This window comes from Nymphaea colorata, chromosome 1 (genome assembly GCF_008831285.2).
Source record: "Nymphaea colorata isolate Beijing-Zhang1983 chromosome 1, ASM883128v2, whole genome shotgun sequence".
Taxonomy (NCBI): domain Eukaryota; kingdom Viridiplantae; phylum Streptophyta; class Magnoliopsida; order Nymphaeales; family Nymphaeaceae; genus Nymphaea; species Nymphaea colorata.
Genome location: NC_045138.2, coordinates 14,523,494 through 14,539,502, shown reverse-complemented (window position 1 = coordinate 14,539,502; position 16,009 = coordinate 14,523,494). Strand labels below are relative to the sequence as shown.

At 39.9% G+C, this 16,009-nt stretch overlaps 3 protein-coding genes across 3 annotated transcripts; all 3 read right to left on the bottom strand.

The window, feature by feature from the left end:
* Positions 1–1,718: 1,718 nt before the first annotated feature.
* Positions 1,719–6,711, bottom strand: LOC116247470 (uncharacterized). The gene is made up of 7 exons (XM_031619651.2): positions 6,329–6,711; positions 5,168–5,197; positions 4,755–4,850; positions 4,053–4,212; positions 2,831–3,134; positions 2,619–2,673; positions 1,719–2,092 (listed from the first exon to the last, which is right to left on the bottom strand). Exons 1-7 carry the CDS (start codon positions 6,449–6,451, stop codon positions 2,018–2,020), a joined length of 843 nt encoding a protein of 280 aa, XP_031475511.1. The 5' UTR covers positions 6,452–6,711; the 3' UTR covers positions 1,719–2,017.
* A 3,095-nt stretch (positions 6,712–9,806) lies between these two features.
* On the bottom strand, positions 9,807–10,766 carry LOC116245733 (uncharacterized). The gene is made up of 2 exons (XM_031617245.2): positions 10,461–10,766; positions 9,807–10,345 (listed from the first exon to the last, which is right to left on the bottom strand). The coding sequence occupies exons 1-2, from the start codon at positions 10,575–10,577 to the stop codon at positions 10,094–10,096; spliced, it is 369 nt and encodes a 122-aa protein (XP_031473105.1). The 5' UTR covers positions 10,578–10,766; the 3' UTR covers positions 9,807–10,093.
* A 981-nt stretch (positions 10,767–11,747) lies between these two features.
* LOC116250058 (WAT1-related protein At5g64700) lies at positions 11,748–16,009 on the bottom strand. Its single transcript, XM_031623406.2, has 7 exons — positions 15,783–16,009; positions 15,357–15,419; positions 15,119–15,235; positions 14,362–14,617; positions 13,639–13,797; positions 12,929–13,080; positions 11,748–12,226 (listed from the first exon to the last, which is right to left on the bottom strand). The coding sequence occupies exons 1-7, from the start codon at positions 15,953–15,955 to the stop codon at positions 12,112–12,114; spliced, it is 1,035 nt and encodes a 344-aa protein (XP_031479266.1). The 5' UTR covers positions 15,956–16,009; the 3' UTR covers positions 11,748–12,111.

Sequence of the window (16,009 nt, the reverse complement as noted above, 5' to 3'; positions counted from 1 at the left end):
GCTTGATCTTAATAAAATGAGTTGAGTCGAGTTTGAGTTCACTTAACTCGACTCGTTTCAACTCGAGACGGCTTCGTAAGCTAAATTTTGAATTTTGACAAAATTTAACATGTCGACAAACTAAACATTAGGGTTAACTCAGTTCAAGGGTTTATCGCGGCTCTCTCCCAGTCTCTAGGCGCTTTCCCCAACTTTTAAAAGTGAAGAAACCAGATTGGAAGAATCAAAACTTTCGAGAAGCCTAGCTCAGTTAAACAAGCTTGAACTAGTTTTTGCTCACTGACATATGCTATAAAACATTGTCATAAAGTAAACTAGCTTATCCGAGCTAACCGAGTTGAGCCGACCTTGCCAGGCTCGAGTCAAGTTCGTGCCGAGCTTAATACGAGGCGAGTCGAGCTCGAGCTTGGCTCGTGTTCATTCCTAAGTCTCTTCTCCATCTATAAGTCCAAACAATAGTAGATTTTTTACAAAATAGTTGAAACAACAGTTAACTTTACATGCCGTAAGCTGAGAAGGTGATATGTTTGAACATGCGAGTTTTACGTATAGACCAAAATCGACCAAAGTGTCATTTTCACTCAGAATAGTCTGTCGATGCAAAGCAGAAAAAAAAAAAAAAAAAAAAAAAAAAAAAGAGAAGAAGATTCTAAATCCTCATCATTTAGTGCCCCACAATGGCGGAATATCTTGATGTGCTCATTTGGATATTGCCAGAAATGGGTAAAAGAACAGTTGTGTGGGTAAAATTTTTATCACTTTTCCAACTTACGAACATTTGACGTTATCATGAACCATTTGACCAACTTTACGATGTCAAAAGGTGGGTCGATCCTGCTTTTAACATTGGCAGGTCCATATTCAGATCCAAATTCGATGGTACTGGTACTAGGGCCGGATCTGGTTTCGAAAGGACCTGCCATGGAAGAGGAACAGTACATGGGCAGCATAAAGATTGTATAAAGCACAACCGGATCAGATTCTTTGTAGCTTTTTATTTTTGGTTAAAATTTGCGGAACTCAGTTGAAACTTGAGTTACAAGTACGATCTGGAATCCCATAAAGATTTAAAACACGGGTCTATGTGCTAATTGGCTAGTGGGATAGAGGGTGAACATTTTTCCGGCAAAACTGTCGGATCCCTTCAGGACCGACTACTTTTTTCTCAAAAGCAGACCTTCGTAGCTGCACGGGAGGTCGGGAAAAATTTCACCTATGGTGATTGGAATTTCACCCTTTCAGTACATTGTCTGTCTCGCCTCCATAGGCTTTTTGCAGTAGAAAGCATTGCAAATATCTAAAAAAGGACTCACTGCTTGAATGTTGTTTAATCATTCCATAGAAGAAAAGGAAGATTGGGATGTAAGGGAGACCTGAGAAAACAAGACAACCACACTTCAAAAAGTTGGAAAAAGTGGGCCACCAACTTCTCAGCAGTGGCCAAGCAGAGGAAAAAGGCACCCACCTTGAGTCACCAGCCAGTGACTAACTGAGTTTACGCTCAGAGTAGCCACTTCCAGTCACCAGCCATGCACGAGCAGCCGCGGTCGACCAGTCATGTAGGTCCCATGAGTTCGACCCTCGCCCAAAAAAAATCAGAAAGAACAAGATCATGCCTGCAAACTGAGGCCACCGTGCGAGAGAAAATTATTTTCTGTGTTTTTGAGAAATGGATTTCTAGATGGCAATTCTCTTAAATTTCCAGCAGACATGAGAGATAGCGCATGTGAATCATTTTTCCATTTTGAAAAAGTTCAGATACATTTAGGAGGCAATTCATTCGTGGGTTGGTTGCAACAGACTGAACCATCTTCCACGCTTGATAAATCTACTTTTCAACTTAAATTACAATTTCCTGAATTTCTTGACAACAGTCCTAACTCAATGGAATATCATGGGACAGTTGCCTTAAGATTATTGGACGTGAAAGTGGACTCCCGCTGATAATTTGGAACCAACAATATACATCTCGCCATTGTCAACAACATCAACAGGAGCTGGGTATGACAGCTTTTGCTCAGCCTGACGATAAAGAACTGCAGAGAGACTTGTATGCATTGACACATAGCTTGAATTTTTCTTCCGCTGTAGCCTGTTGCAGAAAAATATCCAAACCCATCATCAGAATCGGTGCATGTTAAATTGACTTGACCCTTGAGAAAGCCTTGACTACTTGATGGTTCGTTATCCATCCCATGATAGTTAGTGAACTGCAATTTGGGTACTCGTTTGTCTTCAAATTCATCAAAATTGTCAGCTCTTGAACTCCAAGGTTCTAAAAACCCCAGTGCAGTGTACCGAACAAGTACAAACAAATACACATGACTAGTTGGCCAAAATACTAACCAACTCAGTTGTTCACAACGTTGAACGAGCAGGCTTTATAACTAAACTCCTCCAAAAAGAACTATGAAAAAAGGAAAAACTCGCTGTACCAAAGAGTAGACTGATGGAGTCTTGCAATTATGAACTTAAACATCACAACTGAAATAATGATAGACATCACTATGCACGGTGCCAATCAATATTGGTAATAGGAGTGTACTTATTGACTTGGAGGAGGCAGATTAATTGGCAGGAAAGCAACAACAACGGTGGAGGAAGATTTAAAGTATGACCTGCGAAGGACCCTGATGTTTGTCTGGGTGCCATTTTAGAGCAGAGGTACGAAAGCTGCAGGAAGAAATTTATAATGTCATTAACAAGAAATAAGGCAACACAAAATAGAACAAAGAAGAACAGTAAGTAGATGCAAGAGAGTGCGTCATCGTAAAGTTGCAAAAAAGCATAATGTCACAAGTACATCACAAGCCACAGAAGAATTACTCACGCGCTTTTCACGTCTTCCATCTTCAAGGGACCTGTGGATGGCAATCCAAGGATCTTTCTATCAGATGATGAGCCAATTGAGGTTGTTTCATGATCATCTTCATCAGTTTCACTATCATGTATGGTTCGATTGGCACCCCAATCAAAATTTTCTCTCCATTCAAATCCCCATGTTGAGTTCTGGAATTGGTGTCCACCCCATGATCGAAAAGACCAAGTGTAACATTTGCTTCCAAATGTTGCTTGAAAGATCGTCTCATCCTGTTCAAGATAGTCACTGGAAGATCTTCGCTTTCTTGGTCTTCCTGTAAATTTTAGCAGGTATTCTCAATCTCATTTCGAAAAATATGGAGATACAATTTTAGATGATTCAGGAAAGATAGAAGAGCAGGACCGTGGTATTTTAATAGAATTCTAATGCAGAACAGGCAGAATAACTAAACATGCACCATGGAACAAGGAGAACAAAAGAAGACACTCATTTCACATATAAATGAATCGGTTAAGTTCATCAGGAGTCAGATACAGCAAAAGAACTGCACAATGCACCATGGGTCCCATTCATTTCACTCCTAGATTTTGTACTCACACTAAATCATATTCCCTTATTATCTGTAGTTAGTTCCTCTGTGAAGTATTCCAAATCGTTCAATTTGAGCTAAGCACATAACAACAGGAAGATATTTCTAGGAACCTGCTAAACAGTTCAAACTAAAAGCGCATGACCTTGAATCCAATCTGGGCCAAAGGATCCAACCTCTCCCTGGTGGACTTCAGATCCCACTTCTTCTTCTTTGATCTCAGAAAGTGAGCATCTGTGACATCCAACCTAGCTCAGATTTGATACTTGCAATTTGCAAAACTTCAGAGTTTAATATCAGGCCAGGTGTCAGCAACCCAGTTCTTCATATCCTGAATCTGCTGCCCTATTTTTTTTTCAAGCACTCGACAAGGGGCACTAGAACAACTCAAATCTCAAATCCAAGAACCACTAGTCTAATTTCTCCTCATATTTATGATCACTCCCTTTCAATTTATGTGAGGATTCCAATATGAGGGTCTCTACTCAATCATGAGAGAAAAATTAAGAAGGCAAGTTAAAGAAAACAGGTAACCGCTTACAGTTAAGGCAATAAACAATGTTTTCAATTTGGTAACAGAGAAATGACAATCAAGCAGACAATAAGATTAAACCAGAAAAAGCTTTATGCATGCAGTCTTACGCATATTTCTATTTTGATGGCTAGATCTTCCCTGATGTGATGAATTTTTGGTCTTGGAATCATCAGGAGACTGCTTGAATGGCACCCCGTCGTTAGTCCCATTGGAATTCTTCTTTTCTTCTTGTTCCCACCCATCAAAACTCCATGACATGTCATCATCCTGGGAAAAAGTTTAACATCATAGCTGCTTCAGACAGAATGGAAGTTTGTGCATAAGTTGGTATTGAAGTTCCAAAAGGAGGAGAAATCTTTAATAATACACATAAGAAACGAGAAGTAGCTCAGAGTGAGCCGACAATAGTTAGAGAGCAGAAGTGCCATCATGCAAGTTCCCAAATAGTACGTAACATCTTGAAAGTGAATTAAAACTATTTCCATAAGAAGTCAATATCCATCGTTACACATCTGCAAAAACGTCATTTGGTGATTCAAAATAAGAACGTCAGAAACAATTTCACAACAATGTAACCAGGACTCTTGCCTTACGTTTAATTTCAACTGGCTTAAAACACATGGACAACAATGCTCTTGCACCTTTCTCAAAGAATAAATAACGAACCAGCCAAAGACATCTTCAACTCGTAAAAGACTATACAGGCATCACAAAGAAGAAGCAAGCATTAAAAACCCAACACCCAGAAAGCTAGCATCTGTGAAAGATAAAGGAAGAACAAGACAGGGAATAATAATAATAATAATTACCTGAAATGAAAACTTAGAGGTGCTTTTGGACAGCAGATCCCTTAGGGCTTTCTTAGCATTAGTACGCTTCAGACGTGTGGCATATCTGACATAGTTCTGCAATCCAGGATCTCAAAATAAGGTTATGAAAGAAAAGCATGTATGCCTATACCATATGGTTGGAAGATAAAAGAGGTTCCAAACAGTATCATGCAGAATTAGCATGACCAGAGCTAGGGATGTAAATAGCTGCACTAAGTTGGATTTAGTCATAACAAAGTCCAACCTAACTGATTTTTGCTTAGGCCATCACTTATTTTGAGCTAAGTATTACCACCTCAGTTAAAATCTCAGTAGATAGTTATCTAGTTCAAATCACATATGCAAGGCGAACCCATAGCAGAGGAAGGAGGAGTTTCCAGAGGATTTTGTACCTTAGATGGCTCTTGACCTCTCCCTCGGTCCTGTAAATCCATATCACAGAATAGAAAATGAATATTATTGTTATGACAGCCAAAAGGCAACAAAACTGGACGCACAGAAAAGTTTCTAGTTGACAGCATAAATTTGTCAACTAGAACCATTATAAAGGAGAACAAACAAAATTAGGAGATTCAACACAACTTGGAGGAACACAATTTAGTTACATAACTTAAACAAAGATCCAGTTCCTTATTGACCTCTGCTTCCACTAAAAGAGAAAAAGGATATACCACAACTTTCAAATTATTTTCTTAAACTGTTTCACTTGATCAAAATCAAGGGTTGGCACTGGTTTATCATTGATTCGCTAAAAGAAAAACCAGAAAAAATTAGAACAAAATATCAATTTCCTGAATTTGGGAAAGAAACATCTGTTGGCAGCAAATTTTTCTTGGCATCTTCTTCATGGTTGTGAGAAGTTGAACGTGCAACAACATAGATGAGCAAGCAAAGGATAGATGGACAAGTGAGTAACGGTTTCAAACAAATGAGAACAAGAGCACAAGGGAGCTCCAGCTCCCAAATGATTGTAGTTAAATAACCAAATTATTGTTGTTTTTCACCCTACCTATGCAAAGTTCAAGCATTTAAATGAATAGAAGCTAAGCACCTCCGTCCACCCACGTCAGGTGAATACAGACGTATAACCTTGTAAACAACCTCGCATACGATTCCAACATTATTCTCCAAGCACTAGAGAAAAAGAGGAAAACATAAACAAACGAGATTTTCCTACGAGCACGACCAAGTCCCATATGGTTGTAAATGTAGACATCTCGCACCAGCCCATTCCATATCAATGCGCTATCGCCATCCTCAGAGCAACAACTAAGAACAGCTGATAGAAACAATGAAATGCCGCCCCAAAAGACACATGCTCAATCCAGTACTCCACGTTAGCTCATCAAAATTCACGGCCTATACAAGTTTAACCGTTGCCATCATCACCAAATCAACCTAAAATCAACAAAAAATCTAAACCACCGCCCATATCCAAAATTCACAAAAAGAACTCGTGAAATGTGGCCACAAGGGGAAAAAAAAAAGTCTCCACGTCAGGTCTCGTATAAGGTGTCAAACTGAAGAAATGGACGAAGAAAAAGGGAACTCACCGCCTCCCATTTATTCTTCCATTTAGCGAAAGAGGAGGGCGTGGAATGAAAGCACGCGTTGCCATAAGGTGAAGAGAAAGGACAGAGAAAAACCGCCAAGTTTCTTGACTTTAGGATCTGCATCTCTCCTCAGATAGGTTCACAGGATCCCCCGATTATTAACAACGGGGACGCGATGCTCCCTCGCCATTAACAGGAAGCGCCAAAAACTGGGATGTAGCCCAATTCAAAGAAACAAGAGGCCGACGAGGCGACGACACGGCCGAAATGGAGGAGAGGCGCCTCTCCTTCGATCACGGTGGACCCTTTGTTGGCTCGCAGGGTTCGGAACCCTTCATGTCTTTTGGGGCTAAACCATCGCCGCTAAATGTCCGTATCTCAAGTTGCCGATCCAAAAATCGGCCAAGTAATAAAAGGCCGATTTGATCTCCGTATCAATCACTCTCTCTACACTATTATATCAGTCAATGCAGCTCCATATAAACCCATATATTAACGAAAAATTAATTTCAAATTTTAAGTTGCTTTCTCATCGATTTTTAAAAATGTCAATGTAACATGGAAACCGATATTTACAACATTAAGTTGTATAATACATGAAAATAACTGATAATTTAACGTTAAGAACTTGCAGTACAGCATCAAAACCATTTTGCCAATTTCAAATAGCGAGACATTCTGAAATATCTCATAAAATTTTGTGGAAACTACCATAAAAATTACACAGATATTTTGCATTCAAAATCGTGTTTAACTTGTAAAGGAGGGCTTTCTTAGTAAGGGCACAAATCGGAAAAAAGAAACGTTGTCCTTCTAGAAAAATGATGAAAGTTATTCTTTTTTTTTTTTCAAAATGACAGAAAAAAAAAATCCCTCAAACATTAGAACACGGGGCTGTCTTAGGCACCGAACGCGTCGGCGACTCGGCGGCTTCCGAAAAAAAAAAAAAGTGCCGTGGTTGGGGATTTCCTGAAGTTTAAATTCTATATTTGCATGTACATGCACATATGGTTAAAAAAATTGCAAATAGGTGCCTATGTTCCACTGAGCAGGCGTATCAAGCTTTTATATATATATATATATATATATAAAATTATACATAGGCTATCAGGCTGAGTCACGCATGCCGCTTTATACAACCACTATTTAGGGCCCGTTTGATGGGCGGTTGAAATCCACCAGGGGAGGGGAAATTGGTACGGGCGGGTGAAATTTCACCCGCTCGATTTAAATCCCGTCAAACGGGGTGGAATTCCACCCGTTTAACCCAAAAGGGAGCGGGTGGAATTCCACTCGCTCGAAAGTCCGAGCTCGGAGCTCGGACTTTTGAGCGGGTGAAAATTTCACCCGCTCGTTGTTTCGGGCGCTCGACCTCCCTCCTCAGCGCATGACCTCCTTCGGCAGCTCACATCACACCTCTGCTCCTCCTCCCTCGAGCCTTCTCACATCGCACCAGAGTGGTCGCACCGCCGTCGCCGCTGCCTCTCCCCTCCACCGTCGGTAAATTTTTTCTCTTTCTCCCTCTCATTCCCTCTCTTTCTCCCTTCTTCTGATGCCCTAAATGGAGGAGGAGGACCGATATTCTCCTTTCCCCATCGTGCAGCTTCTTCCTTTTCCCCTTTCCTTCTTACTTACCAACATCATCTCATTCTTATTCTTCCGCATTTCCTGCTGTTTTGCTTTGGGGGTCATGCACTTTGTATGAGTGGGCATTGGGCAACCGCTCATTCAATTCCCTCGCCTTTTCTTCCTTCTTCTCGATCGTCCGCTCCCCAGGATTCCATTCGAGTCAAGCAGAGAGAGAAAAAGTGTTGTGCGAGTTGACATTGCCGACATCGCCGACTTGCCGTTTGCCATCCGACATCCACTGTCGCTGCACGGTCGGTCCGCCACCACCACCGCCATCGCTTCACAAAACGGTGCATGCCCTGTAGCTGCGAGCCACCACAGTCCACCATCGTTCGACATCCACGGTCTTTTTTGGTTAGAAAATGGTGATCTAGGTCTTTTTAAAGACGGAATTTGCTGGTTGACTCTATTGTTTGGCTGTTTAGTGCATGAATTTTGTTCTTAGTTTATGGAGATCGATCAAAATCGTAAACTTTTTTTTGTGATTGCTTGTCGAATAGATCAACTTGGGTTCTGTTTATGGAGCTTCTTCATGGATGTAGTGATTTACTTCGTCTTCATTTTTTGCTTCATTTAGATTGCTGAGATGTGCAATTTAGTAGATGTATTGGTGTTTTTTTTGGCTGGATTTTGTCTCCATTTTGATGGTTTTCTCGCTTGCTTAGTTACTGGAATTGAGAAGCTTGTTATTCTAGGCAAGTTGTGTTGTGCTTGTAGGTGATTGTGGGCAAGTGGTGCTCGTATGATAGGAAAGCTTGATTGGGTAATAAATTTGATATATGTTGTCATTCTTTTTTAGTTGTCTTTTTGGTGTAAATTAAACGTGCTCTCTTGATCTCTCTTAGCCTAATAAACGAGTCCATTTGTTTGAGATTTTCCTCCGCTGAGCTCGTTATATTTGCCAGTTTGTGAATTGTATGTTCAGTTAATTTTGATGGTCTAGGTTGAAGAATTACTGTTTCTGGACTTTGATTCATGAATGAATATGTATTCTACATTAACGTTCAACAAAGGATCTTGATTATCTGGAAATTGGTTTAGAATATGCTCCAAGTCTGAAACTGTGTAGGATGTTATGGTTTTAACTGTGTTTTGGAAGATCATCTTCCAATTTCTTTGCACGTCATATTTGGCGAGGAGAAGACACAAAAAAAAACAACATTTACCAAGTTCAATTCTTCTTGTGCATCAAACAGGGTTAAATTTACCAGGTTAAATTCTTCTTGTGCATCAAACAGGGTTAAATTTACCACGGTAAATTCTTCCTGTGCATCAAACACGACTTCAAATTGGAAGAGGGAGAAATTTCAACCTGTAAATTTTTCCAGAAAAATTTACCACAGTAAATTTACCGCGTTAAATTTTCACCCGCCCATCAAACGGGCCCTTAAGATCAATTAATTATGCGGCTGTGCTTGTCGGAAAAAGTAGCAGGTAATTAAAATTTTAAAGGAAATTAGAAGGTGATCCATGTAGGCCCATGGCCAAAGATGATGATTTTTCGTCACCTAGCTTGAGTAAACAATTGAAGACTGTAATTGATTAATATAAAGTTCATATGTGCCGTCTAGGAAATTATGCGTGCTAAGGCAAATGTTCAATATCCAAGTAGGCTTACTTTGTTCATGATCAAACGCTCTCTGAATGATCTCATTCCTTGCAATTGGTGCGCAATGTTGTTTTTAAAGTCTTGTGGCATAAATAGTTGTTATTAGTAAAGTCTATGCTCAGCAACAATAATTTTTTAGAACTTGCTATATCGTATATTGAGGTCACCCTTTTATAAATTAAGTTAAATAAATCAAAGCATATATATATATATATATAGAATTGTGAGAAGGGGCCCAGGAAAGCAAATTATTCGCTCAAAACGAATTAATTATTCACTAAATTCAGAATATTACGTACTTCTTTTTTGTTTTTCAACGATGGATGTAACACAAAAACAATGCTGAGAATGTAGGATTCATCCACAAGAACTTCATATCACCAACAACTTAAAAAAAAAAAATTAAATCTTCGACAATCGACCAAGCTGCATAGACACAAGTTCTCAACACATCACATAATTATCAACTTTTTTTTTTTCTTCTTCTTCATCTTCTTTCCCAGCAACATAGTGATTATGGATCCCTCTCATGGCTTGACCTCCTCCTTCTTCTCTTCCTTGGCTGCTTCCTCATCCTTGTGCTCAACCGCTTTCTCTGCCTTCTCAGCAGGTGGCTCGTCTGCGACCTTGGCCCCGGCCTTCTCGACGGCGGCTTCAGCCTTCTCGGCAGGTGCGTCTACGACAGCCGCATCGAATTTTGGAGCTTCGGCCGCCGGCTTGGTCTCCGGTGCCTCCGCCGCTGGTGCCTCGTGGTTTTCCTTGGGGGTTTCTCCTTCAACCTGCAATGTGGAAGCATAGCTCGTTTAATGTCGATCAACAACAGAGGTTAAAGCATGTCCACTTGGGGATTCACATAAATCATCCAAGCAAACGATGAGCGCTTTTTTGACTTACCTGGACGTCTGCTGCTGCGGCAGCTTCGGTGGGAGCTGCCGCCGGATCTGCGACCTCGGGTTCCGCCGCCAAAGGCTCGGCGTTATCTGCTTTGGGAATGCTGGCACAACCTCCCATCTTTTCTCTCTCTCACTCTCCTTCTTCTTCTGTCCTTTTCCTCCTGCTGTGGAACAGCAGACCGACCGGCCGAGCTTCGACCAGCAATGGAGATGAGAGTGATGAGAGAGAGAGAGGTGTGGAGAGAAAAAGAATACGGCAAAGGAGAAGGAAGGCGAGAAGTGCAGTGGGATGGTTCGTCCACAGGGGCGGGCTCTTCTTATATAGGAATGAGGAGAAGGGGAGGTGGTGGCGATGGCCGATAATGACAGCGCAGTCGCCGCTGCACCACAAACTGATCAACCCGCAAAGGAAGGAAGAACCTTTCCGACCGGCCATTTTCGTTACAGAGGCTTCGTGGAACACGGGCTGCAGAACAGGGAAGCATGCCGCCAGCCGATAGTTAGCACTCGTTTCAAGGGCTCCCCATCTCTGACGGATCCAAACCTTACCTAATTTTAGTATTCGAATTCATCGGACCCGAATTGGAAGTTGAATGCGTAGTTCGTACATTTTAAAACCGAATTTGGATCCGACTTGCATTTATATAAACGTCATCGGGTTGGATCGCGTGGAACGTGACTACATGAGCATCGGTAATCGAATTCTTTTATATATTTGAATCATGTTAATTCAAAAAGGAAGAAGTTGGATCAGATATTTCATTTACAAGTAGATCGGCTAGATATGATTTTGGTAAACAGTAAATAAAATAAGATATTTTAAACAGATTTGTTTGTGTTCATCCTATTGGAATTAGTGTTTGAATACTCATTATTCTGATGCTGATCTCTGGAGGATCTTGTCCAACACTCTAAAAAAGAAGGTTTAATTCTTTGAACCATAAACTTGCTTCATTAGCTAGTTAAAGAGAGATAGAGTTGCGTGTATCAGGGTGTGGACCTAACAAACATACAGTCAAGGAAAAATGAAAAAGGGTTGGAGTATTTTTAATTTTTTATGAAAAAATATATACTTTTTAGAATTAAAAAAAAAATCGAACCACACCTATTCTTTTGTTTTTCCCTCAAGATTTTTAGCTTTTGCAATGCACTACGGGTGAAATTTCCCTAGTTTTTTGTTTTGGGACATACAAATATATGTGAAATTTCACTCCTTCAATACACTTTTTCTTTTTTTTCCTTGACTATCAAATCCCTCATGAAGAAGACAAGAATCCAATATCAGGTAGATGCCCAGTTTTCATTCAAGTAAAAAAAAAAAAAATTACATCTTGTATCATTTCTTACCAAGTGGAACTTCTAGTCATGCATATAGAAGGATAAAAGTGTCGAATACAACTGATTTTTCATCCGAGCACATAAATCAACAATTTCTGAAAGTATAGAACATTACTGAAATTCATGGGTTTTACAGACACAACATAACTGGTTATGTATATATATATATATATATAAGAGAAGCAATTAGTTTGCTGTTTATAGGTTGGAAAATATTTTTCAGATTCTTTATCCGATCAGCCGTCCGTTCTTGCGATAAGGAATGACGATTCATAAAAGCTTGTGGACGTTACAGAAATCATGCCAAGAATGGATTAACACGCCTCTTCTCTTGATATCACTTCATCATCATGCCTCTGGTTCTCTTCCCCGTTCTTTCCCCATAGGACGCAGTACAGACCAACCGCCATGAAAATCGAACCAAGCCCACTGCATTAATGAAGATATGAACGTAAATGGCTCAAATAATTAATATGCGTTGCAACCACTCGCTGTTTTGCATGTTCCATCACACCAAAATATATCAGCTATTCTCATTAATGACAACTTAACATAATAAATGCAAATAATAATAATAATAATTTCAACATAGGTTGGGTACTAGCATCAGAGTTTTATGCTGCCGGGCAAGCAGCAAAGTCTCTCGGCTTGGATGTAGTTTCATAAAGAATAAAAAAAAAGCAAAACTATAAGTATGTCCACAAATTAAAGAATGTCAAGCTTTTCATTCATAAGATAAGTTTCTTAATTTGATATGAGAAATAAGCTTAATTGAGATAATTCAGACGTTATCTGAACTTGATAAAGCTCAATTATCCCTTCTCTTTCTTGCTATTTCAAAAGGAAAGCCTTTCCGTCAAACGCCGACCCCAGCCGAAGTCCCACTCCCACCTACCAAAGGAGGAGAGCCCACAGCTTCAGCTCCATGATTGCATTGAACACTTTCTTTACTTTAGCGTTAAAAGTGTAAGCAAAAAATGGACTTTGTTTTTCACTTTGGCGCATACTTGTTGGGTGTATAGAAGTGTGTACACAACTCGATCTGAGTTAGTTCTGGAGACAAAGTTATGGAACCTGAAATTTAGAAGAAGAATATAAATGAACCTCAGGCTTTGTTTGTCTACAACTTACCTTCCAGCATAGAACAAGTCCCCAAACAAGAAACATGAGAAAATAATGGTGATGACTAACGACAATGGAGTGAAAATGGCAGTGAACACCGGCCCTTTCTTCGCCACACACCACACCTGCAGCCAATATGTTACTCCGGTCACGATCACGCCCTGAAAATAAAACCCAAATCTGAATTAGCATAGCCTTTCATGTACCAATCCCAAGAGTTCACACTTCCCAGCTGGATTTCGAACCCGCAGCCTCATCAATTTGGCAAGCTTCTTAAGTTACATTGTTCATAGTAAACAAATGGTTGTGCATTCTGTAACGATCTTTTGGGGCTCCTTTGACAAATAGAACAGTTTGTAACTGTTGCATGAATCTGCATTAGAAGTTGTGGCAGATTCGTGTCCTATGAATCTGTCCCAATCATTAAGCCATATTCATGTCATAGTTATATACTGTTTTGTTTATCAAATGGACCCTTAGGGGCCGCTTGGTAACAGCCTCATGAACCTACCCAAAAAAATGGGCAGATTCATGGCACACTGTAACAAGTAATATGCTCAATGCTTTGGAAGCATATTTATGGAACAACGACAATATGTTATTGCTATCAAATGGCCCCTTAAGTATACCATTTTTTGTTCACTTGTTAAGTAAAGAAGGATTTTTTGTACTATTAATCAACAGAAGGGTACTGAAAATATTAATTAGGTAGAACATACGCAGTATATAACTGAGAGAAGCTTGATATCAAAGCTCAACCTCCATGCCGAGGCTTTTCTTTCAAAGGCAAAGGCTACCAGTGCAGATTGGAGGGCACTCAGAAGGCATTGCAGAGAAGTTAAGGACAGCTTAAAGGGGTAGACCTTGAGAAGAGGGGCCTGCACCAATAGTTATATACATATAAGATTCACAAATGAACCGTGTTATGAAATTCATCAAGATTAGTTGATCCCAATATATAGCAGTGGACTATCTTAATGAGGACAGTTATTTGACAATTCAATGACACGTACGGTGGAAACAGTAACACTCTGATATTGTTCTCTAAATGTGCTTCAAAAACATAAGGTAGATTCATCCAACATTATGACAAGTGTTCCATGAATCAGATCTATTTTATATGGTATATTCATAGGACAACAACAGAGTATTACTGCTGCCAAACAGTCCCTTAGAGACTTTCATTGTATGTGTGCCTAAGTGCATGCTAGCTTACAAATTTAATGCATAGTTAGCATATAAATTAGACAAGTCATAACTTCAAATCATTCTGGTTGATTGAGCATATAGACGTTGAAACTTGTGACTTAAAACAGAACTTCGATCATTCATGGAAAATTTTACCTTTTTTCAAAGAAAGTAAGCTCTACACTAAATGACATATGTGGAAGTTTCACAAAAGGAAAGAAACGTATGGTTTTAAAGCTTTCGTGAGCGGTTACCTGCATTAGCAACCAGAATGACCAGGTCAGATTGGAGGAAAGCATTAAGAATGTCCCAATTATCCAGTCTCTCATCGAAGGTTCATGGCCCGAAGCAGGGGCGTCGCCGACTCCTTTAATTGAAGCTTGATGATGACCCAAGAATCTTATTGAAGGTCCTTTGTAAAGTGCTAGTATGACACCACCACCTAGGCAAGATACGAGGCCCACAATCTTAAGTTTGCCGTATGTTGTCCTAATACTGAAGATCTCCATCCTGCTCATTTATAAACTCCAAATTTATTATAGAAGAACATGGTAGCAATTTCAACTTGCAAATCATTGCTTCCTTAAGGAGGCTTTTTATATTCTACCAATATCGATACACAGAGTAATATTTAAGAAGCTCAACAAAGCTGAGAACCTTCACCAAGTAAATAGAATTCACATCTAGCAGACACCTTGGCAGATTTCCTCAATGAAGAACTGCTGTGAATCTGTGATGGTCAAGTCAGAATACTCCGTGACCTTTTCATTGATATTGAACTCATATGGAGATACTTTCTAGTCATTAATATATGATTGGGACATTAACTTGTATGCTGATCATTATAACACAGACTGCCAAGCCATCTCCATGTATCACTCAGCTTTAATCCTGATTGGTTTTTTCCGGCTGTACAGATTTTCAGCCTTCAATCAACAACGGAAAGAACTAGAGCAGGATTCACCATGCGCTCAATTATATCTGATTAGCAATAAAATAAATTAAACCAACCTGAACAGGACTGCCAAGATGAAGGTGAAAACTGGAACGATATTGGTAGTGGCAGTTGCAAGGGTAGCAGATGTATATGATATGGCAATCATATAGAGATTCAGGCTCAAAGTGATCCTGCAACAACATCCCACCATTCAACAAGTTGTCTGAATTTCCTTTTCATGGAATCCAAGGACAAACCACAAAATTTTAAAGTAATATAAAGCAAGAAAGTTTCTTTTGAACTGCAACATACCCCACAAGGGACACAAGGGAAGCCTTGCAGAAGAGTTGAAATGACAGCAACGAAGCTTTCTTCCTGTGATTCCAAGAAAAGAAGATGGACATCGTATCATTATGACAATGTTCATGATTTATATGTGAAATGCTATGGTTCACATGGTGATTTTGTTGTCTCACTAATATACATGTATGTGCATCACATAATGATATGTACTAAAGACTTCAGTGTCCTTTTGGCTAGGCCAAGGGAAAAGTCAGGTCCTTTTAGTCAGTCTATATTACATTTTCAGTTGCAGACTACCAATTGGCAAACCTGCAGGGGCTTCTCCTCCTTGTCAGAAGGTACATATAAACTGAATCTTGAAAAGAGATGCATGCTATGAGATCTAAACTTGCCACATCTCTTTTAATGATTAACAGCAAAAGAGCAAGAAGCAACCTCTCGAAGACCAGTGCGATTGGCACCAAGAAGGCGGCAGCCATGGCTTGTCTGTAGACAACAAACACGAAGTGATTCATTCCCTGGTTGAGTGCTGCCTTGGTGAGCAAGGCCATGCCTGCATATATGGAGTGCACACAGATCATGGCCAGGTAAGGCTTGTATTTAGACATTGTCCTCCTTGATGGCAGTCTAAGGGGACTAATGAGATGAGTTTCCAGTTCGGG